Source organism: Agelaius phoeniceus, chromosome 4 (assembly GCF_051311805.1).
Source record: "Agelaius phoeniceus isolate bAgePho1 chromosome 4, bAgePho1.hap1, whole genome shotgun sequence".
NCBI lineage: Eukaryota > Metazoa > Chordata > Aves > Passeriformes > Icteridae > Agelaius > Agelaius phoeniceus.
Genome location: NC_135268.1, coordinates 63,516,852 through 63,542,146, shown reverse-complemented (window position 1 = coordinate 63,542,146; position 25,295 = coordinate 63,516,852). Strand labels below are relative to the sequence as shown.

Sequence of the window (25,295 nt, the reverse complement as noted above, 5' to 3'; positions counted from 1 at the left end):
TCCTCTTGCTCCCCTGTCTCTTTCCCTGGTAACTCCCTCTTGCTCTGTTTTCATTTCTCATTGTGCAATCCATCTGTTTATATTAGATTATAAGATCCTAAGAAGGAGGATCTGATAAGTTTTAATAACACGGTTGTGTACACTTTGCATATCAAAGGTATCTGATGCTTTCATCCTTTTTTCCCTTCCTAGAAGTTCTCAGCAAAGAAGTGAGGTGACTGTGGCATACAGTATTCTTTGGTGAAGAGGTGAAGGCAGAGCTCCCTTTCAGCCTATTTACAGTCCCCTGCCTTAAAGAAATCAGGAAACATGGCATTGCAAAGAAATATTAGTGCACTAATATATGCAATTACTAACAGTAATTGCAGTTACTAACAATAAATATGTCTGTAGAACTACATGAAAAATACACATTTCTTGTACTGCATACTGATCAGGTTTCACAATGATTGCCTAGATAGTATGATAATGATAGCTTTTGAAAGCATGTATCATATCAAGTAACTATTAAAATACTCATATATTCTCTAACTAAAATGAACAATATTAATGCATTTTATATTCAAAGCATACTTAAAAGGTGGAGACCAGTATACACAGAATGGACTATACATCTTATCTCTAAAGTTTATAATTTGAGAAAAATATAAGAGCTGATTATTTGGATATTACTTTTTTGTTGTTGTTGGTCATATGGACTTTTTATTTCTCCTAGAGTCTCGTGATCACTTTGCTAATCTGAACCTATGCCTTTGTGCTTCAGAAAGCTGTATGCTGTAAATATTTGTTTCATAATTTGAACAACTCTGGAAGTAATAGGGTTGTTGTGAAATACTTTGGATTTCTGACAGATTTCTAGAGAGCTTAGACAGCTACAAATATGATGGCAAAAAAATTACCATTGTAGCCATGGGATGTTTTTAATGAGCTACATTGTGAAGCCACACAGACAGTTTTCCTGTCATTTTAAAAACCATTTTCTTGCCAATATATTGTGAGAATCTTGGGGAAACAGTTCCTGAAAATGTTTATGGACAGTTTATGTCCACTACTGCTCAGTTGAATAAAAGAGTATCATCACCAAGAAAAACTTGGGCAGGGTGGAGTTAAATGTACAAATGAATAGTGTCTGAGAAAATTAAAGGTTAAGGGTCTGGAGCACAAGTCTTAAGAGCAGTATCTAAAGGAGCTGAGAGTGTTTAGATTAGAGAAAATGGGATCCAGGTTGGCCATTGTCTACAACTGCCTGAAAGGAAGTTGTAGGGAGGTGGGTGCCAGTGTTTTACCCCAGGCCAAAAGGAAATGGCCTCAGTTTGCACCAGGGGATGTTTAGGTTGGATATTATGAAAAATGTCTTCTGTGAAAAGATGGTTAAACATTGGAGTAGACTGCTCAAGAAGGTGGTGAAGTCACTGTCCTTGATAACCACGTGGATGTGGGGCTTCGGGACATGGTTTAGTGGTGACCTTGGCAGTGCTGTGGTTGGACTTGATGATCTTAAAAGTCTTTTTCAGCCTAAATGATTCTATGAAAATACTTGCCCAAGCCTATTTCTTCAGGGATTTCTTTGTTAAGATGTTTTCATGCCCTGGTATTGCTGACTGGCACATCTTCTGTGCTTGCCAGGAGTTTGTTGGCTTTGCCAGAGCAGTCAGAGCATAGGTACAGTCTCCAAATGCATGGGAGAATCTGCATTTCTTGGAGACAAAAATAGGCCAGGAGTCCCTTGCAGGAGTGTAGCTGACATCTGTGGGGTAAAGCAAATGCACCTCAAACAAGGGTTGTTTAAACATCCTGACATGTTCTCAGAAATGGAAGAAAGGATTCCAGGTTCACTTGGGTAAACAATTGTATCAGAAAGGTTTCAGGAGTAGGGAAGAGCTGGTAAGGGAGTAAGCAGCAAAGAATGTACCTTTTAGAGGTCTGAAGGGGCTTAGCAGCAGTTGCCCAGTTAGGCCTGGAAAAGACTGTAAAAACAAATGTGATTAAGTAGAGAAAAATTTAAGTGGAGGCATTTCGGAATGAGGATACAAAACTATAAATAGTACATCCCCTTAAGCAAAGGGACCAGAGAATCTCAGAATTATGAGAGAACTGAAGCATGAAAGTGGGGTTCAATATCATGGGTTTCCTCAGAAATCTGCTGAAGAGATCATATGATCAGGCTAACAAAAGTGTTTCTATGTATGGTCTGAGCTACTGCAGTTCTCAGGATGATGCAAGACTTTGGGGATAACTTGAAAGGAAAAAAGTAGAACTGTGCTTATGAAATTCATTGATAAAAAAATTGAGAAGCACTGGGAATAGAGAGAAGGAAAGTAATTTTTTCTAGAGTTGGAAAGCTTTGAGATCTGGAATAATAGAATAGGATGAAATGTGAAATGCATCATGTAGAATCTGGGGAGGGATAAGAAAACGTGAGAGATTGGAAGCTTGTCTTTGGAGATCATAAAAAAGAAAAATCAGTACCTGCTCTTACCACAGCAAACAGAAGAAAAAAGATGAAGGAAAGATTCATTAAAATACCAGTGGTGTCTGGAAGCTTTACCAAGCCTTACATTTGTTCTGCTGTTAGAAATTTTGCAGTTTGTTAATGGGAGGGGAACCAGAGAGGCAGAAATAGAAAAGCCAGGGGCCACCATTCCTGCACATAACTTGTCTGGTGCTGGCTTCATTGTGTGGCATGTGAAAAGCTATGTCTTCCAGTTAGGAAATAAATGTTATAAATGCCAGCAGTGCTCACTAATGGATTATTCTGTTGGTTCTTTAATGCATAATAATGTTAAAGTCTCTTTTCATCAGGGAGGACCATACATTTTTAAGAAATACTAGAAAATATCCATGAATGTAGATAAATGAGAACTAACTTTTTTTTCCAATGGGACTTTTCAGAAAAAGTAATTCTATTCTTTTGTCTTTCAGCCATGGAAGAGTTAATAGTTGAGCTGCGCCTGTTTCTTGAACTTCTGGACCATGAATATCTAACTTCCACTGTCAGGGAGAAGAAGGCAGTAATAACTAACATTCTCCTGAGGATACAGTCATCAAAAGGTCAGTGCTGGGGTGTGTTTTCTCGCTTGCAGAATGCACAGAATAAGTCTGTACTCAGTGAAATAACTTTTAAGAGCTGAAGACAAGCCCTAAATTGAAGCAAGACAGAAAGACAGGGTGAAGCCAAAGTGTAACTTTCCTGAATGCTTTGCTTTGTGTCCAGCAGTGAAATACAGCAACAGGCACACCTAGGAATTATTGCCTAGGTAGAAAGTTTTCACTTCTGCTGGTAGAGTGGCTGCTTCATTTAATTTGTGCCAGTAATGCTGTTTGTGAGTTTTGATGCCAGGGAGTGAGTGCTGGCCACAGCACCGTTTCATCTGTGTCAAATCACCCAAATCCATCAAAAGGCCTGATACTGAGGTGGAGTCTGGTGCATAACTGATACAGGAGTGCCAAGCCAGAGATAGGAAATTGTTGCCAGAATGTTTGGATTGCATTTTGCAGTTAGACTCACTTTCTTGTTTTCTTCCTATCTAAAACCATTTTTATTGCACAACTTCTTGTCTTCATCACGATTATGGAACTGAGTGCAACATAAGTGATTCACTGTGTACAGGAACTTTTCCACAGAGCTTTGGTGAAGAACATTCCTCACTAATTTTTCTAACAGTACCCTTATATTTTTTACCACACTTTTCTGTATACAGTGACATCTGGGCCCTAAGACCTCTGTCTGCACTACATCTGACAGAAGTACTGCCAGTGTAAACCCCCAGTTTAGATTTTTGAAAAATAACAGAGTTTGTTGAAGAAAAATGCCACATTATGAGCAGCTGTATTTCTCTTGATTTGTTTCTTCTCTGGTGCTAGAAAAATGTGGTCATGTTTGATGCAGTGTTGCCCCTGCTTATTAAAGAAATAGTCTTTGCTGTGGGATTCAAGTCCAAGGAGATCTTTAAAGTCATGATTGTCCTCTTCTCCATTTCGACATTCTTTAAGACTCACCACTATTTTTACCTTACACTGAGAGAACAAGGTAGATACCAGTTTCTCATATTGTGGAAGGAGTCTTCATGCTCCAAAAGCTCATCAAAATACACCAAACTCCCCAAAAATCTGTAGGGGTGAACCTGCAATTTATGTTTAGAAACAGTTGTATTTTACTGGCATGCAAAATAACCTCAGCAATGCTGAGCTGAGGCTGCATGTTCTTCTTGCAATCTTTACAACTAGATTTACTACGAAAAACATTTGACTTGTTCTGGAAGTCAGGTGTCATTCTTTTGCCAGCTTTGAAAACATGAGGAAAGATTGTCACATTCTTTCTTTTGGGATTGTGGATGGTGTTCCAGGAGGAAAAACCCTCCATTTCACAGTGCTGAGTACGTTTCTGGACTCTAGAGCTCAATTATTTATGCTGTTAAATTGAGGAGTGATGCTTGCATTAGTTTGGCCTGAGCAGACTCGTGTCCTCCATCAGTTCCTAGGCATGATGTGGGAGTTAGCTTGGGCAAAGATCTGCTCCCTATACACAGATCAAAATCACTTTGAGAGTGAGAGGTCTTAACTGTGTGAATATCAATTTCTGTGTGCCAGGGCACCTTCCTAGGTGTGTCCAGTCTATGTCTCTGCACGTGGTGACAGATAAGAAGACCCCAGAACCATAGCTTTCCACTAATCAGCACCTACCATTTAGGTTTTAAAGCCTATTGCAGGCTCTGTAACAAGATCCATTTCATCCAATTACAGGATCCACCCATCACCAAGATCCCTGTGAGATCCATGTATTAAGTGGTAGGGCTTTGCTCAGCACTTGCTAGTGCAGTTGTTACTGGAACATTTTACTCACCTCTAGTGCCTTCCTTCAAGGAGATCAAATGTAGACATTTCAAAGAAAAGTTGTAAAAGTGATTAAAGGATCCAGGAATATGCCTTCAAATTAACCAAAATGAGGTGCCATAATTAATCTTTATGTAGAAAAGGAGTGACTGAGAACAAGCTCCTAGACTTACACAAGAGTAAGTGCAATGCTGAATGCTTGTTTCAAAATGGAAATAAAGCACCTTTGAGCATTGAAGCTGTGAACTAATGGAAGAACTTAGCAAGTTCTGCATGCCATTGCTGGCATCTTATCAAGATGGAATATTTTGCTAAAAGATATGCTCTAGTACAAACCAGAGTTAAGGAAACCCCATAGTTCAGTTAAATAAGAGATCATAGGACTATGCTTTATATATCTATAAACTTTAGTTTATGTAGTTGAGTGGAATTTAAGCCAGCATGGCCTCTAAAAAAGCATCCAGTTTCTCTCTCCAGGCTACTCATGCATTGCCTCTTCCTTTCTGCTAGCACAAACATTATTTGCTTTTTTTTGCTGGTTTAGTCCTAACCAGTGTCACTTCCCTGGTCTGGTTCATCCTAAGGCCACACACATGCTTATGCTGGCTCAAAGGAGAGGTTGGTGCAGGGACAGGAACAAGGCAGGGAAGGAGAGGAACTGCCTCCTTGGGAGCTCTGCCATCACATCCTGGCCTTGAGTGTGTGTGAAGCTACCCAGGGAGTCATGTACTTTACTGGAGCCGACCCTGCTGCTTTTTTTATCGGTCATAACATTCAGTACTCCCATCCCTTTGAAACTATTCATCTCTTCATTAAAATTAAAAGCAATAAAAGACGCATAAACCCACAGTACTCTGTAACTAAGATGAGCTATCATTTGGAGTCTGTTTTTCAGATTGTTGTTTTACTCCACCCACACAACTCCACGAGAGCTCTTGGGCTGCTGGCACAGTTTAAGAGGCTTGAGGACTGTGCTGAGTTCAAGCTCTTTAGCTGCATTTGCAAAAATCAACAGGGTGAATCCAACAGGATTGTTTGATTGCTGGAGAAAACCATGTAAGATCAATGGGGATTGGTGATGATGGATCTGGGAAACTGGGAACTGGCTGGCTTTGTTAGAATGTCTGGAAATGAAGAATTATGTTTTTCTTTGTAAAGGTGTGGAAATTACATTGATGGGCCGGTTGGGTTTCAGTAAAACACTTCAAACTGAGTGAGTTCTTACTTGGGGAATTCTTTAGAAATCTTTTGCCTTGTTTTGTTCCATCTCCCCTAAATGCACACTGTTCTCTTCATCTAATATCTATCAAGCAGAGAGAACTGGGCCAGGCAGATGTGTTCTTCACATCGTAGCTGCTTGGCCTCAACTTGCCCTGCATCCAAACTAGTGGTTACTCTGAAGAGCTGGCAAAACTATAAACCTTATTTTTCTTCCTGAGCCTTGGCATGCCCAGTGGAGTGTAAGTCTGAAGAAAACACTTGGCATTTCATTCTAAAACTCAGACTTTTTTCTAAAAAACAAAGACACAAAGAGTTTATTTTGGAGTAAGAACTGTTGCTGGATTTAGGCATTTAATATGACTATCAACACTGCCTGTTTTCTTTAACAGGACCTGATGCCCTAAACTTGTTGTACTCCTTTTGCAGTATAAATTGGTAGAAGAAATTAAATGATAGAGCAGGTTCCTGTTAACATACACATAGATTGAAAACTGGGGAAAATAGTTTTATGGAGTCCATAGTATTTACTTGGAATTGTTTGGGTTTTTTTCAGTAAAAACACCTTCATATATGACTTCTGGTTGTTATGGAAAGCATGGGAGACTTGGATATGGCTGGCAGTCATAATATGGACTCATCACTCATCCTATGTAAAGAGCAATGAGTGAAAGTTACATTGGAAAAAAAAGAAAAAAGGAATGTTTCCCAAGATTAATCACTCTCTCGATTTGTAGGAAGAAAGAAGAATCTGTAGTCTTTGGAGACAGTTTAATAAATCAGTGTTGTTTTTCAGCCCATGATTTCACAGCCAGTGGGTCTGGGATATTATGACAAGAAACATTTCATCATTGATTACATTTTTGAGAATTACATGATCTTGACCGAAAGGCATCCATTTGACTGTGTAAATATGTATTTTAAAAATGCAACTAAACACTAGGAACTAAATTCCATCTGGGGTTAAGCAGGGTAGAATCCATGGACTGAATGTTTGCCAGAACATTGAGGAGATGCACCCTAATCTTCTTTTGATATTTAGAAGAATAAACAATATCCTGTTTCTATGAAGGGAATTCAACTGTGATTTAAATTATTGTGCCAAAAACAGAGTGAGTTAGTCCTTCCTCTTTTCTCCTGTGAGGGAGATGCAACAATGGCACAAAGGACCCTCAAAGCAGCTTTTACATTCATTCTTTTCCCTTATCAAATTCACCTGGAAAACTATGAGGTTATTAAAATAAAAAATTAGTGAGAAGGAAATGGTGGGAAAATACTCTCAGTGTGCATTTCTGTTAATGGTGAATTGGTTAGGGCAGTGTCCCTCCACAGTGCTCCAGGCTGGGGTGTCTCAGCATCCTGCCTCCCCTGGGACTTTGACTGACACCACAGCTCCCTGATCAGAGAGGGTGGTAGCAGCAGGGTCCCAGGGAACATGGGCACTGTGGGCTTGGCCAAAGAGCTGTCACCATCACTTCCAGGAAAAACAGGCAGGTAGGGGCTCTTCTTCCACCCTCTTCTCCATTCCTTTGGCATGGAAGATGGTTTGGGGCTTGTTTCTCCATGCTGGCCTTGCCCATCCAAAATGTGCCATGGAAACAGGTGTTGATCATCTCCATTGAAGAAAGGCAGCTGGTCATGTACTGCCCACAGGCTGTGTTTTATTCACTGTATGGTGCCACTGGGATGTTTTCAAATGTGGCATATTCCCCCAATGAATGTTTTTATCTGGCAGGCACCTGGCAGCGTGTTTGAAAGTTGTTTAAGTCTTTGAGTTTGAGATGGATGGGCAGTTCAGAATGATTTCCTGTAATTTTTTTTCAATGTCTGGTATTTGTTGATCCAAACAGCATATATGTCATTATCATATAGAGCAAGTATGTGTTTGTTCTGCTTGATTAAATTCCTGAATTCCCAGCATTCTTCCAGTCCTGCCTCAGTAACTGCACTTGGGAGGTGGGCTGTGATCAGAACTGCATGCCAGATTTCACTGTGTGACAGTCAGACATGGGAGCCACATGTGGAAAAAATACCCCATTTGCATCCACCAAGGTATTAAGTGATGTTTGTTGCTCTTCCACAGGTTTAGAAATAAAAGAACATGTCCAGAAGCAAGAAGTTGCCAACAGTTTGCCGGCGCCTCCTCAAATGCCTCTGCCAGAAATACCTCAGCAGTGGCTGGTGAGTGTTATATTTAATTGTATAAATATATACAAGAGAGAATGTATTTATGGTAAGTCCTAAAAGAAATGGTTACAAGGGAGAAGAGCCTGCAGGTCCAGGGAAATAATTATTCCTCTCACCTCTGCTTTGGTTGAGGGAATTCGGTTCGGCCTGCAGAAGAGACATCAAAAAATTCCCTGTGGTGAGATAAGCCTGGGAATAGGTCACCTGCAAAGGCTGTGGAATGGCACTCCTTGGAGATTTTCAGAATTCAGACAGAAGTCTGAGCAACATAGCCTTCATTTCAAAGGTTGACCTGTCCTGTGTTGGAGGTTGGCCTAGCCAAGCCCACAGGGCCCAGACAGTTTCTTACACTTTTATTGGTAAAATTTCCTGGAGCAAGCCCTAACGAGAAGACTCCTTTCAGCAGCTGAAAAATGAAGATGCAGAGTTTTAAAGTTAAGGAAGTATTCTTCTTTCATTTCATGGTGTTGCCTTTCCTGCCCAATCTCTGGGTAGGAAATTCCCTTCAGATCAAGCAGATGCACTGATTCTTAAAGGTGTTTATAACAAAGATATTGATTGAGATCTGTAATTCAATCCTCCAGCTGGGAGCAGCTGTCTTGTTATAGAAAAAAACTGTAAACAAGTTTCAGGCCTTCTCTCATAGTGACTTTACAGAAAGAAGAAAACATTTTCAACATTTTTTAGAGAAGTATAAGCATATCGTGGTTTAGCCTGTTGAAGGTTGAACTGATACTCTTAAAGTATCCATCTCTTTATTCTTGGGTGGAAAATTTTGTGCACAGAGATAAGGACCATCCATGGAGACCCAGGTTCATTGAATCAGGAAGCACAGATGCAGCTTACAGGGCCAGAGGAACTGGATGGCTGATATTCTGCCTCATTTTAGTGTGGTATTTTATGCCTGGGCCTGAGGGAAATATAGCCAGTAGCATCTTATGAACATAAGAAGTAATGTATGAAATGGAACTCCTGGCCAGCCTTTTGTAAAATGCTGTGGACTGCAGAAAAAAAAAAGAAAAAACACAGCAAACATTTATTGTATGGAATACCTTAATCTTACTTTCTTTCTAAGCAATGCCAGCTTTAGGTTTGTGACAGTAGATTAATTATGCATTTATTTAATGGATGCAAAACAAGTGTTATTAATATTCAGTGAAACTTAGAGAATTCATTTCACGGTTAACAGTGCCAGAAACTGATTATTTTTATTTAATTCAAAATACGTGCAGCATAAATTACAAGGGAAAGAGTTCAGAAGAGGCAGGAAAATTATGCAAAATGAACATGCCTTTGAAATGTAGACTTCAGGTACTTCAGGTTTCATAAACTGAAACCAACTAAGATCCTCATTCTTTTATATTTGTGTGGGTTCAGTTTGGCTCTGAGTATTCAAGTTGTTTTTCTTAGAACAACCCATCTCCTTTTCCTTTCTCATACACTAATGTGTAAATTCCCCTAAAGTTGGTACAGCTGCAGCAAGTTAAATGGTGTGAAGTATGAATTAGGTCCAGGAGGTCAGCTCTGGTTTTTGCAGTAGTTAATTTTGGATTTTTAATAACAAAAATATTTCTCTGAGATACTGTGGGAATTACCATGGAAGTTGACACAGTTAGAGCTGGCTGGTCTGCAGTGTGGTCTTCCCATGTTGAGCCTGGCAAAGTGGAGCTTGAACATGGCCCTCCCTTGTGATCTGCCTGTAACACTGTGGATGTTTTCACCTCAATTCATCAAGTTTTTCTGTAGTGTTAGAAGCTGATTTTTGCCAGTGTTTCTGCAATTCTGTTGCTGCTGTCAGGCAGTGGTGGATTCACCTCCCTTTCAGTGCCACTATGAGATGAGCCAGGAGGTGTCCCAAGCCTCTCACTGTCTTGCAGTACCCAAATACAGGTTACAAGTGGTGATATTTTAATATGGCAGCACACTGTAATTTGTGAAAAAGATCACAGACTGCTGCTGTCCTGCAAAAGACCAGGAGGAATCTGAACAAAAAGACAAAACCATCAGCTTTTTGTGCTTTGAACACTATGGTAAGCTCAGAGCCCAGTCTTACTTTGAATTCTGCTCCTGAAGTCACATTGATATAATGGAATTGATCATTATATCATTGATCATTTCTTGGAAACCTTTCACTATTAGGTGTCTCTTTATTAAACCCTTGTTATTATTGATATGTTCAGAGACTGTCATCTCTCTTTTCATACACAGGACATTTGTGCCAGTGGCCAAGATCTAATTCTCTTATCCATTACTGCTCTTGCATGGTGATTTTCAATGCACCCTGAATCAATGGAGTTCTAAAAATTCAAAGCTGATGCCAAGCTCTATGAACACTTTACATAAGTGCAGTGATATAAATACTGAGCTACCTTTCCTAGCCACTTTTCATAGACTGTGTTTTCATAGCTGAGTGGGAAAAATTCCCTGGGCTCACCAGAGGCTGGAATATCCTGCTGCTGGTTGCCCTTCTTCACATGGCAAGTTGGAAGTCATTCTCTATGGCACCTCTTTTTGACAGCTATTCAGGACAGAAAGTTTTTTTTCCACTTGCTAAGTAACATCTAGTGATGGTCTCAGCTTCCAATGAAAGCACATTGTGCTGATGGAGCATAGGAATTTACTGGAGGTGGGAATCAATAACTTCAAATAAACTGCACACTGTTTTAAAATCTCTGGGTTTAGCCCATCAGTTATTGAATGTGATGAAAATTAAAGGTTCATTTACACCACTGTTTCTCTCTATGTCACTCAAGGATTTCTGCATTCAAAAATGTTTAGTCTGAATTGGTGTTTAAGTTTCTACTTATGTAAAGATGTGTGGGTGGAAAGGAATTTAATACTCCTTAAAGTAGTGCCAGGAGCCAGAAGTATGTGTGGGCAGGTGCTGTGCAAGGCTTCCTTTGTAAATCTGTAAATAGACCTGCATATTTGCTCAGGCCAAATCTTTTATCGCTTTTGTTATTCATCAGCCCATGAACTAAGAGTATAAAATTCATTTTATTGAGACATACTGTTAATAGTTTAAGCAAAGTCTCAAGTTATTAAAACACATTAGAGCCTGCAGAGTTTTCCTGGACTCAGTGGGCTTTGAAGGAACAAAGTTGAGGGACAAAGCTGGGCCTTAGGTATACTTGAATTAAGAAAATCACTAAGCACAGTCTCTTAGTAATTCTCTTTTGCATACATTTCCTTGGCTGCATCTGGTCTAGCAGCCTTTCTGTCAGGCGTGGAAAGCCCAAATCCCCTCTTGCTTTAGTCTGTGTGTGCAGCTCCTTTAGGCTGGCAAATGAAATGCTGCAGATAAAGGATGTGAGGCTTAAGGGCAGCTCTGAGTCCCTCTGCAGAGCTGAGACACCATTTGTCTGGGTGCCTTACTCTGAGCTTGCCAGCAGGAATTCAGTGCCAGCTCTGAAGCTTTCTTTGGGTCACTGTGTTTGAAATGGAGTCCTATTTGATCTTAGTCCTTCTGGATGAGCCTACAGAGAATTAACAGGAAGGAAACTTGGACATGATGGGTGCCCACATGCCTGCTTGCCCTTCATGCACCAGGTCCTAGAGGTCTGTCCATCTCCTCTCCATCCCAAGGTGCAGCTGCTGCACAGCCCAGGCCATGGGCTGGACATGTGCAGGGATCTGGGGAGACACCCCATACAGAGAGCTAGTCAAAATTCTGGTTCCAGCATCTGCTTCACCCTTAGAAGGGACTTCATCAGGAAGGCAGATCAGTGAAAAAGCAGGAAGTAGTTCAGATATGCTGGATTTGACTTTGCTGTCCAGAAGGGGTAGCTGCAAGTGCCGCCTTAGGTGGGACTGCAAGTGGAAATCCCATTCCTTCAACAGAGATCCTAGGTAAAAGCTCCTCTAAGTTCTAAGGAGACTTTGAAAACTATTTTTTTATCTCACAGGCTGCTCCAATTGCATAACCTGATCCAAAGCCTACCTGAAAGCCCAGCAGAAAACTTCCACTAGATTACTTTGTGGGTTCCAGGAGCTGGACTTGATGATCCTGGTGGATCCCTTCTAGCTCAGCATATTCTATGGTTCCTTCCTGAGCCTGCTCACTGCCAGGGCTTGTATTCAGCCTGCCTCACTCACCTCTTCATCAGCAGCTGCTTTTTTGGCTTTCCCCTGCTCCTCACAGGCACAAAGCTGTGCTCAATGATGGGTTTGGAGGAATAACAGAGCCAAGGCTCTGTGCATGCTTCAAAGTGCTGCTGGTGGTTTAACACCTGGGATCCCATCATTGCACCATCACCAAGCTGTCTTGAAGTGCATTTTCCACTGGGGGAGTGGGATAATATCCGGCGTGTCCCGCTGCTCAGAGGATTCCTGGCATCAATTATCCACAGCATGACAGTGACAGAACACTTCTAGCCTCCAAGCATTTGGTTGTCATATTACATCTGACAGTTGGTGATTTCATTGCACTGTGCTGTCCAACAAAATCAAACACAAACAGCACACTTAGCTATTTTGCATGATTTTCACAGGGAAATCGAGTGTGTGTTTTGTTTTTCTTGGAATATTGACAATTTAATAATTATTTAAGCACAGCAAATGTTCAGCAGAATTCCAGAACCCTGCAGATATGAATCAAAAGAATGGGTCATCTTCCTCCAACCCACTCCTGCACAATACACATTCACTCTGTAGGAGTTCTTCGTATAAATGGGTTTCCTGTTGTGGGGAAATCATTTGACAGCCTCCCTTTATCTGGTTGCCCGTCAGGTAAACTCCTAGATATTTATTAGAAAATGCTGAAATGAGACAGTGTCCTTGGAGAAGAAGAAAAATCACCTGGAAATTGAAAGGATTCTTGAGGTGATATATCACTAATTATATTAATCATTCTTTGCATAGCAAACAAAAAAGTGCCAGTTTTTAAGCTTTTTCTAAAGTGTGCCTTGAGAAAAGTGCCATAACAGAAGCAAGGGGTCCATGTGTCAGGTGGGTATTTGGGAATCTGTTTCATCTACGTTTTTTTTCTAACACTGAAAAACAATTATTGTTCTCCATTTCTCTTTAAAGATGATCTTAAGGCAGTATTAATTTTCAGGTTCTTTCCTTCCTGGAGCAGAGTCAAAAGAAGAGTTGAAAGCCACAAAAATAAATTTAAAAAATATTTATTTGTTTCATTCAGAGCTGGCTATGCTTTCAGCTTGAACAGGTCTGAGCAAGTTCTTCCATAATGAAGAAACAAGTAAAGAGGCCTTTTTAAATTATCAGTGCAGTTAAAATCTATTCACTAGCTTTTAGGTTTCTTTAACCCACTATTTCAATTTTAAAGTTGTTCCACACTGTTTCTTTGACCCACTATTTCATTTTTAAAGTTGTTCCACTGGCAACTGTTCATTGTCAGTCTTTGTGTGTTTAAGTAGGTCTTTTCCCCTCACCATGGTATATGTGCTTCAGATACCCTTTGTAATCCCAATCGTATTCCCCTCAGGTTTCATTTCATTCCACTGTGTATAAGAAAAGCTCTGTCAGTTTTCATTCTGAGCTATGGTTCAGTGCTAGTGAATGATATCAGTGTTTCTCCCAAGCACCTGCTATAAGGATCATGTACTTTGATCCTAAGTGACCAGAACAGCAGTCAGTCAAAACAGCAGTCAGTCAGTCAGTCAGTCTTCTGGACATAGAATCAGAATCATTTATGTTGGAAAGGACCCTTAAGATCATTGAGTCCAGCTGTTTGCCTAAAGCTCCCCCTAAACCGTGTCCCCACATGCCACATCTACCTGACTCTAAATAGCTCCAGTGGTGGTGACTTCACAGCTTCCCTGGGCAGCCTGTTCAGTGCTCTACCACCCCTCTGGTGAACACATCTCTCCTAATATCTGAGCCTCCCCTGGCATGACTTGGGAGTGTGATATTTGTCCTGTTGCTTGTTACTTGGGAGGAGAGCCTGACCCCACCTGCCTACAGCCTCCTTTCAGGTGAGGGATGGGGAAGGATAGGGTCTCTCCTGAGCCTCCTTTTCTCCAGGCCAAACACCCCCAGCTCCCTCAGCCTCTAAGACTTGTGTTCCAGACCCTTTCCCAGCTCTGTTGCCCTTCTCTGGACTCACTCCAGCACCTCAGAGTCCTTCTTGTTGTGAGGGGCCCAAAAGGATTTGAGGTATGACCTCACCAGTGGCGAGTACAGGGTGACAATCCCTGCCCTGGTCCTGTTGGCCACACTATTGCTGATCCAGACCAGGTGCCATTGGCCTTCTTGGCCACCTGGGCACACTGGGATTGTGGAATATAATATGTCATTGCAGAAGGAATAAGGATGAAGAAATGTATGCCCCCCTCTTTTTTGTGTTAGCAATGTCTTGCAGGGCACTTCAGTTGCCATTTCTGTTTTCCACGTCTGAGGTTGGTGAATTATTGTTGATGATTTATTTCACATTTGCAAATGGTACCACAGAAAAGTTTTAGTTAAAGCAATTACCTTCTCAGTTAATTTATAGTATACCTTTATAGCAATACATATCACCATATTTCAAAACTTTCCTCATGTCTAAGCTGCCAGAATGAGCTGTTCTCAGCTGCCTTTAGTTGGAATTTACATTTAAACTGCATGAGTTAGAGTAGAATTGAACTCCTTTACCAAGTTATTTCTGTGATCATTGTGAAGCTATTTGCCTTTTTGTCTTTTTTTTTAACTAGATACTGATGATCTTTGACCTTCTTACAAGAAAATTATTAAATTACTAATGGCACAGATTTTGTAGGATATTGTCCCACCATTTACTGTAGAATGCTCACACTTCTGACCTCAGGTTTTTCATTTCTTATTTCTATGCTATACCTGTTCATAAAACCCCATCTCTGTGTTGATAGTTAGGGACCAAATTTTTTTGCTTTCTTTATCATGCTCATTAATGTTCTGTGCACAAATACATGGGGAAGGAATTAGGCCAGTAAGGACCAAGTCTCCTCTTGTCTTAATTTGATGCAGTGCTCAGGCTCTTATACAATATAGTTCCAGTGGAAATGGCATTGCCTACACTTTTATCACTGTACTGCCTTGTCCTCACTGTCATGTCACACACTTGGATGAGTTTATTTACTTCTGGAAGAGAAAGGTGATTTTGTCTTTTCTGGGGAGTACAGACACTTCTTTGAGCACAGTCAGAATAAACAACTCTGACTGAGAGCCCCATGCTGCTTAAAATTCAGATTAATCCTTCTCATGTAATATGTATGAAAGCGTTCCCTAGCATTAATTAAAGCCCATTTTATTTCTTGGTACACACAGACCCTTTGCTTGACTTGAGTCAAGTCTATTGTTTTGTCTGAGTGATGCTTCCAACTGGCTGTGTAATAACCTTTTATTTTAAATTATGAATGATACAGAAATACCTTGTTTTTGTTTCTGGCTCATTCGCTTTCACTTTTAATTATTTTGTTAGATCTTCTGTTCCTTCCATTGAGTCAGGAGTTTATTTTCACTACAGTTGTCCGCAGAGTTTGAGTGTAACTCTTTCCAGCTACCTGTCCTTTCAATGGTGCATTCCATGCTCCAGTCTTTTTGGTTTTATTTACTATCTCAAATAATATGTATGTAATGATATACAGTAGCAAGAACTGAGACAATTTGTGTCTGGACACAGACTGACAGTGTCATCAGAGGTGCAAGAACCAACTGGGTTTTCTACTCAGTCAATATACTATGTTGTTCTGTTTCTGTTCCAATTCGTCCTCTTCATTGTCATCTTTGTCTTCCTGTCTCTTAGGTGAAGGGGTTATTCAGGTATCTGAGCAGATGTGTTGTACCTTGTGAACCAGTAACTCAGCTCCTGGTGAGGTACAGCTGTAAATGCTCCCCAGACAATCTTCAGATCAAACTGTGGAGCCATAGGACGCCCTGATTCATTCTTTAATGCGAGCAAGCCTGTTCAGATCTCTTTCCCATCATCAGGCTGTGCTCTCTGAGGCTGTGATCTGTTTGTAGTCACTGTCTAAGCACTTTTCCAGTGATACCTTTAATTAGGCATTCACCCCCGAGTCAGCAGACACGCTCTCAGGCTGTGTCAGATGTTCCTCCACTCCCTGGAGGACAGGGTGCCAAGTGTGTGTGCCTTCTGTTCCTAACCTGAAACCTGCTCAAATCCCTGTTCAGGATCACCCCCTAAGGAGAAGCTCCACTTGAGCTTATACTCATCCTCTGCCTGGTGATCACTTGCACTTCTTTCCCCCTTGCCCTATCTGTCCAGCACTGCAGGAGCTGGTGAGTTGTCGGAATTCAGGACATCCCTCTGGCTGTCCTGGATGGCTCGAGCCCCTGCCAGGGGGCTTAAGAGACCATGGCACAGAGCCCAAGATACCTGTGACTTTGATTATGACCCATGGAAAAAATTACCAACCTTATATGAGGATCTGCAAGCCATGAAAGTCTAAGTAGAATAATAGTTAGTTTGTCACGGGGTGAAAAATAGATTTGTGGTGTTTTTAGAATGGGGGTTCAGGAGGCAAGATGGAGGAATCTGGGCATGTCCAGCTTTCTCCTTCTTCTTCTTCTTCTTGACTTCCATCTTCTGCTGTGATGCTGGCACTTTTAGATTGGTTTAAGGTAGAAACTCACTGTCTAACATAGGTGATTGGTATTGGGAAGTTATTGTAAATATTGTACACATAGTTTTTAGTATAAAAAGATAACACTTCCCCAAGGCGGTCAGTGTGCCTCTGTCTGACCTGCTGAACAGACCTTGGCAGGACAGGAGAAAGAATTTTATAGTTAAGAAACAATAAACAACCTTGAGAACGAGAACTAAAGAGTTCTGACTCCTTGTTCGACTGCTGGGCTGGGAAAAGAGACTTGTACATGTCTTGGGGTCACTCTGACCAGCAAAATTCCCGAGAGTGGTGACCAGTTCTGCTGTTATAGGATTCATATTGCTGGGCCTCCCATCATGTCAAACTGGTTGTTGGCTTTTCAGGGAATTCCTTCTGTTTTTTCCTGATAGCACTGGCATTGTAGAGGTGTGTGCTGTAACTGCATGTGCAGTCAGAGATGGTCAGGTGGGATTACACCCACAGCCCATCATGTGCTCCTGTAACCCCCCTTCTGGTGGGACTGACAGGGTTACTCCATTCCAAAAAGTTGAACTTTGTAGCTGTCTGTCTGGTTTTGCTGCTTTTGTGCTCAGAAGCTGGGAAGATAAGTTGTTAGACTTCCTTCACATTATTTGGCTCCCGGTTTTGTGGTCTCCAACTGACAAGCTCAGAAATAATAAACTTAGAATAAGAAGCAGAGGTCAAATGAAGAATATTTCTCAGCTTTTCCTTGTGTACTCTCAGGCTAATATTGCACAGCTTAAAGTGATCTTAATGTCCCACAGTCAGCACTTTTGTCCTGAATAAATCCAAGGTCCATCCAGGTCCTCAACTGCTGAGAATTAATAGTGAATTATCTTTAGCAGAATTTTGAATTTATTTAAGGGCTGTCATACCAAGCACATGGCAAGTACTAATGCCCAGTTTCCAACCCTTACAGTGTTACAAAAAAAGCCTGATTGAAATGTATGCTCAGGAATTTTGTGAATTGCCTTTTACCCAGTTTGTTGGTTCATCTTGCTTTGTGGACATCCATTTCTGCACATGTGGAGTTAGAGATCATAGATGTGTGCATACTCTTCCCCCTGCCTCCAGGCTGAAGATGCAGTGGGGTTGTGCAGAGGTCAGGTCTAAGCTTGCTCCAGAGCAACGTGCCTGTCTCAAAATTTGTTCTTGACAGCCTGGATTTGCCTGCTGGCTCCTGAACAGCTTTCTTGGACATCCCCAGTGTGTGACCCCTTTTCTGTTTTCATGCTGCTGCCTTCAGCACTGAGGGGCTGTGTGTGAGCTGGATCCAAACTGGTGGTTGCTATAATAACACAGCTCTAAGTGTGGCACTTGAGTTGCTGGCAGGGTTTGCCTGCAGCACAGGTTACTGACAGGCTCTGCTGAACTCACAGCTTTGCACTGCAATCTCCACATCCTAAATCATTGCATAAAGGAAGGCATTGCTTTCTATTTTCTACAGAGTGTAAGTCTTCATTGGGATATGAAGTGATTTTATATCCTCAGGCCTCTGTACATTGACATTTATTTTCCTTTGTCACTCAGACTGCTTTCCATACTGTCACCAGATTATCAGATGGACCATCTGTAAGATAAAAGTTACTGTCTATCTTGCTCAGTACCCTTGGGCAGAAGGGGGAAAATAAAGTAGTCTATCTCTTAGGATAAAGAGTTTATTTGTGATCTGTGGAATACAGGTGGGCAGGTGGAGGGGAAGATCATAATATGCCATTAATTTAAAATGTCCATACAAGTCTGTTTCAGAGTCCAGTAGGATAACAAATTTTACCATTTTGTTTCTCTTAACAATCAATCCTGTGACCTGGAATTGGGGATCCTGTGCACAATCCAGTCTCTAATTTCATCAGAGATCTCAACTCTGTAGTGTAATGATCACCTCATCTGCTTCTTGGTTTCAATTAAAGCAGCTCTCAGTTGTTCTCAAACCCAGGACCTGACAAACATCTTCATGAGTACTGTTTCATTCTTGCTGTTACTGTTCTGGACAATAACATATTCCATTTTTGTCCCTTTTCCTCCAAGGAGATAAAAGTAATGTCAATTTCTTTTCTCAGTTCTTATTCCTGTGACTGAGAGAGGTGGTTTATCTTAAGAGGCAACATTTTCTAGGCTTTTTCTCTGTTGCCTCTTACTAAAACAGGAGAAAACAAAACAAATAAAAAAGGAGGAATTCATGCTGATGCCTTCCTTGCAGGTTGCCACGTCTTTCCTCCTGATACCACTCAAGCTACACATGTTCTGGTCTTTTTTTTAATTTAATCCTTTTACAGAATATGTAAATAATTTTGTGGAGTTTATGGCCTTTTTATATTTTCAGGTAAACTATAGAAAAGTTACTGAATAAAGACTTAACTCATAATTCATAACTTCATCAAAATTCTTCCACTAAAAGTTGCTAAGTGGAAAGAATGAAACAATACAACAAGCAATAGTAAAAACATTAACGAACTATAATATTAGTAATTAATACCAGAATGCACACATATATGTTTTTGCATCTCTTGGTGGTCAAATTCATAAACTTCATAGCTGTCAAAAGATGTAGTTGTTTATGGTACAGATTTGAAGTTTTATTTTGTATTTAATCAATTTTGGTTTTTTTTTAATATTAAAGCAGCCCCACTTTTATCAGAAAGTATTTAATTTTGGATGTTTCTGTTTCTCCCTTTAAAAAAAATATTTTTTATAATTGTTTTCAACTTTGTTATGGCAAGCACTGCAAAATGCATTTCAGAGAGGAGGGCCCAGTTAATTCAGCAATGGATTCCATCTGTGTTGACCTTGGCTGCACAGCCCAGCCCGCCCCAGCTGTATGAAGTAACTGGTGCTCCAGCAGGGTCAGAATCAGACAAGCACCATTTGTGTTTCATTTCCTTTTTTCTTTCTTTCTGAATAACATTTTGTCTAAAAACAAGGATTTTTTTTTCTCCTGATCTTTATTGGGATTTTTCATTTGTCCCAGGATAAAATACAGCTTTGAAACCTTGGTGCTGTGTCAAGTCAAAATTGGAATGACTCAGGACATGTATTTCCTGGGTGAATGAGGTTCAATAATGATAGGAATTTCATGTATTGTATGCAGCTGATGGAAAAAATGGTTTAAGGCTAGACCAAGAAATTAAATTTGTCTAATGAAAAGGGTGGTATGAATGTATACTGCCCCAGGAACAAGCTGTGACCCCAGTTAACGAGAACAAGGTTCTGCCCACTGTGTGAAGGGGGAAAATCAACTCTTTGGAGGCAGTCCTGCCTCTTGTGTTTAGCACTTCAGGCTACACAGAGGTGATATGTGTAGAGCAATTAATAATTGCTGTCAATTTTCCAACAGTAATGAACATGTAATAATTTTTAATGTCCCTTATGGCTGTTGTACAGCAGCAGCTAACCTTGAAAGATTTATTTTGTCATGATGCACAGGTTGTCAATTTGATTTTTTTTCCCAGCAAAATTACGGGATCACTACACTAAAAGTCATATTTTTTTCTTTATTCTGCTCCTTTGACAGATAATTTCTCTAGCACATCTGGTATGTGAGGAAATCTCATTTGGTTCACATAATAAGTAACAGTAATTGCCAACTGTAATTTGTAATTGATTGTGACATAAGAAGTTGGCTGTATCATTTGATAATAGAAGTAATATTAGTGTAAATTTCAGTCTGACCAGGAATTTCTGTGCTCAGTCGTGAATCAGTTCATTGTTTGTGAAAAAGTTTCTCCTTTTACTTGGTGTGCAAAGGTGAGTGCATGCTGGATGAGCTGAAGGGCAGGGTCAGTCACTAGCTCCTTGCATCCTGCACTTTGGGAATGCACAAGCACTTACCTGCAAGGTGGAGCAACCTCCTTGATGGGAATTGGACTACAGAGCCCTCTGAGGGTGGGACTCATTAGTGATGGTGTCAAGAATTGGGTGACTGGTGTAGATGTGTAATCAGCTATGAGATTTGGAGATGTCTAGCTCTGAAATATTCAAAGATGAATCCAGCCCTGGAAGTGCCCACAGAAGTAATTTCACTGCAGTTAATGGCACATGTTATTAAAGCTCAGGCTCCTCCCAGGTAACTTCAGGTCTGTAGCAAAAGAGGAGCCCAGTCCCTGTGGCCTCATCTGTGTGATGTGGAAGAAGGCTCTGCTAGACTGGTCAGCCCACCTGAGGTACAGCCCAAAAGTGTCTGTATCTCTGTATCTGACCAGGTTCTCACTTCAGTATCTTCCTTTATTCCCTTAGTTTACACTGCATCAGTCCAGTGCAGGCAAACACCGTTGCATCTCTGTCATTCTGTTAAAAAAAAAAAAAAATCTTGAAAAACTGTTACTGCAGAAATGCGACTCTGCTTGCAAGTTAATTTTTTGTAATAATTGGTGCTGAAAAAAGGCTTCAATATTTTCTCTAAAACATAAATATGAAACTAAAAACCTGGGGCAAATATGAATAGGTTCCATAAAATACAGTTGTTTAGGTACTTGTTCTATTTCCTTACTTAAGGAAATAGAACAGTAAAGTCATATGGAAGAAGTCACAGAGTACTACATTTACTTTGTTATTATATCTACATACCACCAGTTGGTCAGTTTTAAATTAAAAACAGGTTTATATTTAAAAGAAGCATTTTGGAATTTGACCTATTATTTGACATAGTTATTTTATCATGTAATAGTTTATTGATTTTTCAAACTTTTCCTTGTTTGTAGATCACTTTTCACTATGTAGAAATAGCATTATAAACATTAAAATGTATATTAAGAGTTGATTTGCCATTGAAGAAACACCTATCATGAAAATATGGTTAAATTTTCTGTCCTTAGTCTCTGCCAGCCCAGGCTATTTAACTTTTCTACAGTGTGCAGCCAAACTGCTGTTTGCTTCTCTAATGTGAATTATTTTAGGTGTAAAATGCTAATAAATTAGCCTTAACACTGTAAAGTGGTCTGTGCATAGAAATCTGTTTCTTACATTGACCCATTAGATTTAAATGGAGAACTGTATCTTTTCAGCATTTTTACCACTTAATGCTGTTGTAGAGAAAAAATCTTTTAATGTAGCTGTAGTATTGATCTTGTCATCCTTAGCAATGACAAGTAGGATTCTACAGTGTTTATCATCTCCAAAGAACTCAGTTGGAGGACCTGTAAAAAAGTTTTGTTTCCTTATCATGGTAGAGGTGAAAGTCTGGACAATAATGATACATTTAAACATGTATCAGTGTGTTACGAAGCATAATTAAGTTGCTTCAGTGCTTCAAGTCTCAACCTTTCCTTATTATTGTTTATTTATAATAATATATGGGGAACTTGAGATTTGGGCTTTCTTCTCATCTGAAAGATGCTACCTTGCAGAGCATCTAATTGAGCCCTCCAGAGCCTTGCCTTTAGAGATAGTCAACATAAGAAATAGTCACAAGAGCAGGGTTTATGAAGCTGGTGGCATTGGCACTGATCATGAGCAGATGTTCTGTCCATGTTTAATTTAACACCTTGTTGGTCTGTAATCACTTTTTCTCTTTTTGTTCATTTAGCCACCAGACAATGGGCCTCCACCACTGCCAACATCCTCCCTTCCTGAAGGCTATTATGAAGAGGCAGTGCCACTTAGTCCTGGGAAGGCTCCTGAGTACATCACTTCCAGTGAGTAAGACATTTCCAGGCAGTTTCTGAGCAGTTGGTAATTCCAGTGTCCTTCAGCTTTTTTATTGTTGGAGAACTTAATCTCTTTTGGTGCTGTGGTGTTGTGTTGTGAGTCACTTTGACAGTTTGGGCCATTTCTGGTTATCCTTGCTGGCCATGTATTGGATTGGTTTGCAGAACTGATTTGGTGTGCATTGGACTGGTTTGCAGAACTGATTTGGTCTGCATTGGGTTGGTTTGCAGAACTGTTTTGGTGTGCTCAAACCAGGCTCCTTTTACAGAAAACTAAATTTGGTTCTCAAGTGAGGAGCACATAAACAGGTTTCAGCAGCTATTGCAGACTGAGGGTCCAAATTAGCCATTAATCTTTTAGACTTCTTTGAACCACAGATAATGGGGGCCCTGGATGAGGAGTCCAGAGCTAGATATTGCCCAGATCCCTCTAAATTGATCACACTGTGAATGTGGAGGTCTCAGAAACTGGTACTGACCTGCACATCTGCCCTGCTGTGCCTCTACTGCATGAATTGCTTGCTAAAATAGACAAATAAAATTAAAAAAAAAAAAAAGGAACTGTTGGAAAGATGTATTTGCAGCATTTCTGATGACACATTGTGGAAAGGGATGAATTGGTCACAGCAGCTCCCACAAGCCATGTGTGATGCCCATGGCAGTACTTTGTGCCCACCTGTTCAGGGCAGTAGGCAGAGGGCTGCCTCTGGCTGTCTACCAGAATGTCCTTCTGCAACACCCAAATGTTCTTTTTCACACCCAAACGCTTCCCCAAAGAGCTGTGCACTTCAGGGGAGCTGTGCTGAGAGCACCCTGATGAAACACTGCAATGACTGCTGTGACCTTTATACAGGGTCATTTGTGTACCATCTTTATGCTGCTTTTTTATTGGCTGGAGTAATTTATTGCTTGTGTAGGGCTGATTTATCACTAATCATTATTTTCTATGGTCCAAAGATTAAAGGCATATCTTCCCCTATTTTATAGCCATTTTAATTATTTTAAATTATCTCTCTGTTCTTAAAACATGCACAGGAGTCACCTTAAAACTAAAATACTATTCATCTGTATACTGCACAAACTGATGTTATCTAGCAGCTTTTAATTAACCTAAGAAATTCAAGGTAAGAAAGAGTTTGATGTGCTGGAAAGCAAATGAAAGAACATATGGACTTAGAAGAGCAGCAGAATCACTCTTCATTTCCTCCCTTGAAATGCTGCAGGGTGGTCCTGCTGCACCCTGTAACCCAGTGAGCTTCTGACTTGGGTTTTGTTGTTAAACAAGGGCCATGCTCAGGCAGAAAAATATTAATGGTGCAAATATTAATAACACTGCTAAAAAATCACCTAGGGAAAAACAAGGCAAAGTATGAAGCTGATTTCTTATTGTACTTAACCATTTCCATGCATAAAAATAGTTAGGGTATCAGCCTTAAAAGTTCATTAATAATTTCATAATTTAAGTATAGTATATCTATATCTCCAGACATTTAAAGTTCTGTTAGTGTAACTTAGCATCTCACTTGTTGAGGTTTTGTTGTATTTTTTTATGTTCTGAACTTCATAATATCTTAAAAATTGTTTTAAAAGAATTCCTCTCTTTACTGGCAATAAATTTGTTTTTAAATTCAATTGTGCAATTAATGATACATCTTCACTCATGCAAAATGTCCACTAAATCCAGTTGTGTGGTAATTAAAATCAGCTACCAAAGTATATTAAAATATATAACCATAGCTGTTTGGAGTATTTTAGATGGAGAAGACAATAGAAAAAAGTACTTGAAGTAAAAGAAGTCCAAGAATGCATCTATTGGGATAGATATAATTATTTTAAATAAACATTCCCATGGAATATTTTTGTAATGTCATTAATAGCAAGGAGACTTACATACCATGTGTCTTACCTGTAAAAGTAAACAAGCACTGAAGAAAATTGCAGAACAAAGTCATGAAAATTAAATACCCATAACTTTCCCAAGTCCCTCTGATTGGTTTGTAAATAAGTGCTTGCATGTAGATGAAAAGAAGAGCGTGTATGACTTACTTGTCTGTATTTGGGAATTCTATGAAATGTTGTGGTGGGTAGATCCTGCCCTATAACCTATTCCTATGATCTTTGCCATATGGGGGGCTTGTTTCTTGATGTGATGCACTAAAGCAAGATGAAGATGTCTCTCTGTGAAAGAATTACAGAAAATGAAGCTATCTGTCAAAGAATATTTTGAAGATAATGAAACACTACCTAAAATTCTAGCTATGTATTCCCAGCTTACTGTTTCATTAAAATTCACACGGTGTCTGTATGGGTCTTGGCAAAGTATCTTGTTTTAATTAATGTAATGCATTGATATTACTGAGCACTGAAACAGTAACTTGTTCTTGGCTGATTTTCAAAAGCTTTCACTTAAAATGAACCTTCTTGAGGTTTTCAGTTATTACAGTGTGCTTCATGGCTAAGTGTTTTAACCTAACACTTTTACACTTTTATTAAAGATTATGACTCAGATGCCATGAGCAGCTCTTACGAATCCTATGATGAAGAGGAGGAGGATGGAAAGGGGAAGAAAATGAGACATCAGTGGCCTTCTGAGGAAGCCTCTATGGATCTGGTGAAGGATGCCAAAATCTGTGCCTTCCTTCTTAGGAAAAAAAGATTTGGGCAATGGACCAAACTACTGTGTGTTATCAAAGAAAACAAACTACTGGTAATTCTTATTTTTAGCTAGCTATATTTTCATTGTACCTTTTAAATAATGTATTTATTTTTACAGGAATCTGATTTTTGGAATATGTTCTGCAAACAGTGGCCAAGTCTGCAGTAACCTTACCAAAGAGTTCGGTCATGATTT

At 40.0% G+C, this 25,295-nt stretch overlaps 1 protein-coding gene across 2 annotated transcripts in view; it reads left to right on the top strand.

The window, feature by feature from the left end:
- The window catches only part of AFAP1 (actin filament associated protein 1), a 111,510-nt gene that overhangs the window by 46,119 nt on the left and 40,096 nt on the right, over positions 1-25,295 (top strand). For both annotated transcript variants that reach the window (XM_077177747.1, XM_077177746.1), the window contains exons 2-5: positions 2,923-3,051; positions 8,135-8,232; positions 22,324-22,432; positions 24,940-25,151. In XM_077177747.1, coding sequence (XP_077033862.1) covers positions 2,925-3,051; positions 8,135-8,232; positions 22,324-22,432; positions 24,940-25,151 — 546 coding nt within the window. In that variant the 5' untranslated portion in view covers positions 2,923-2,924. The remainder of the gene's footprint in view (positions 1-2,922; positions 3,052-8,134; positions 8,233-22,323; positions 22,433-24,939; positions 25,152-25,295) is intronic.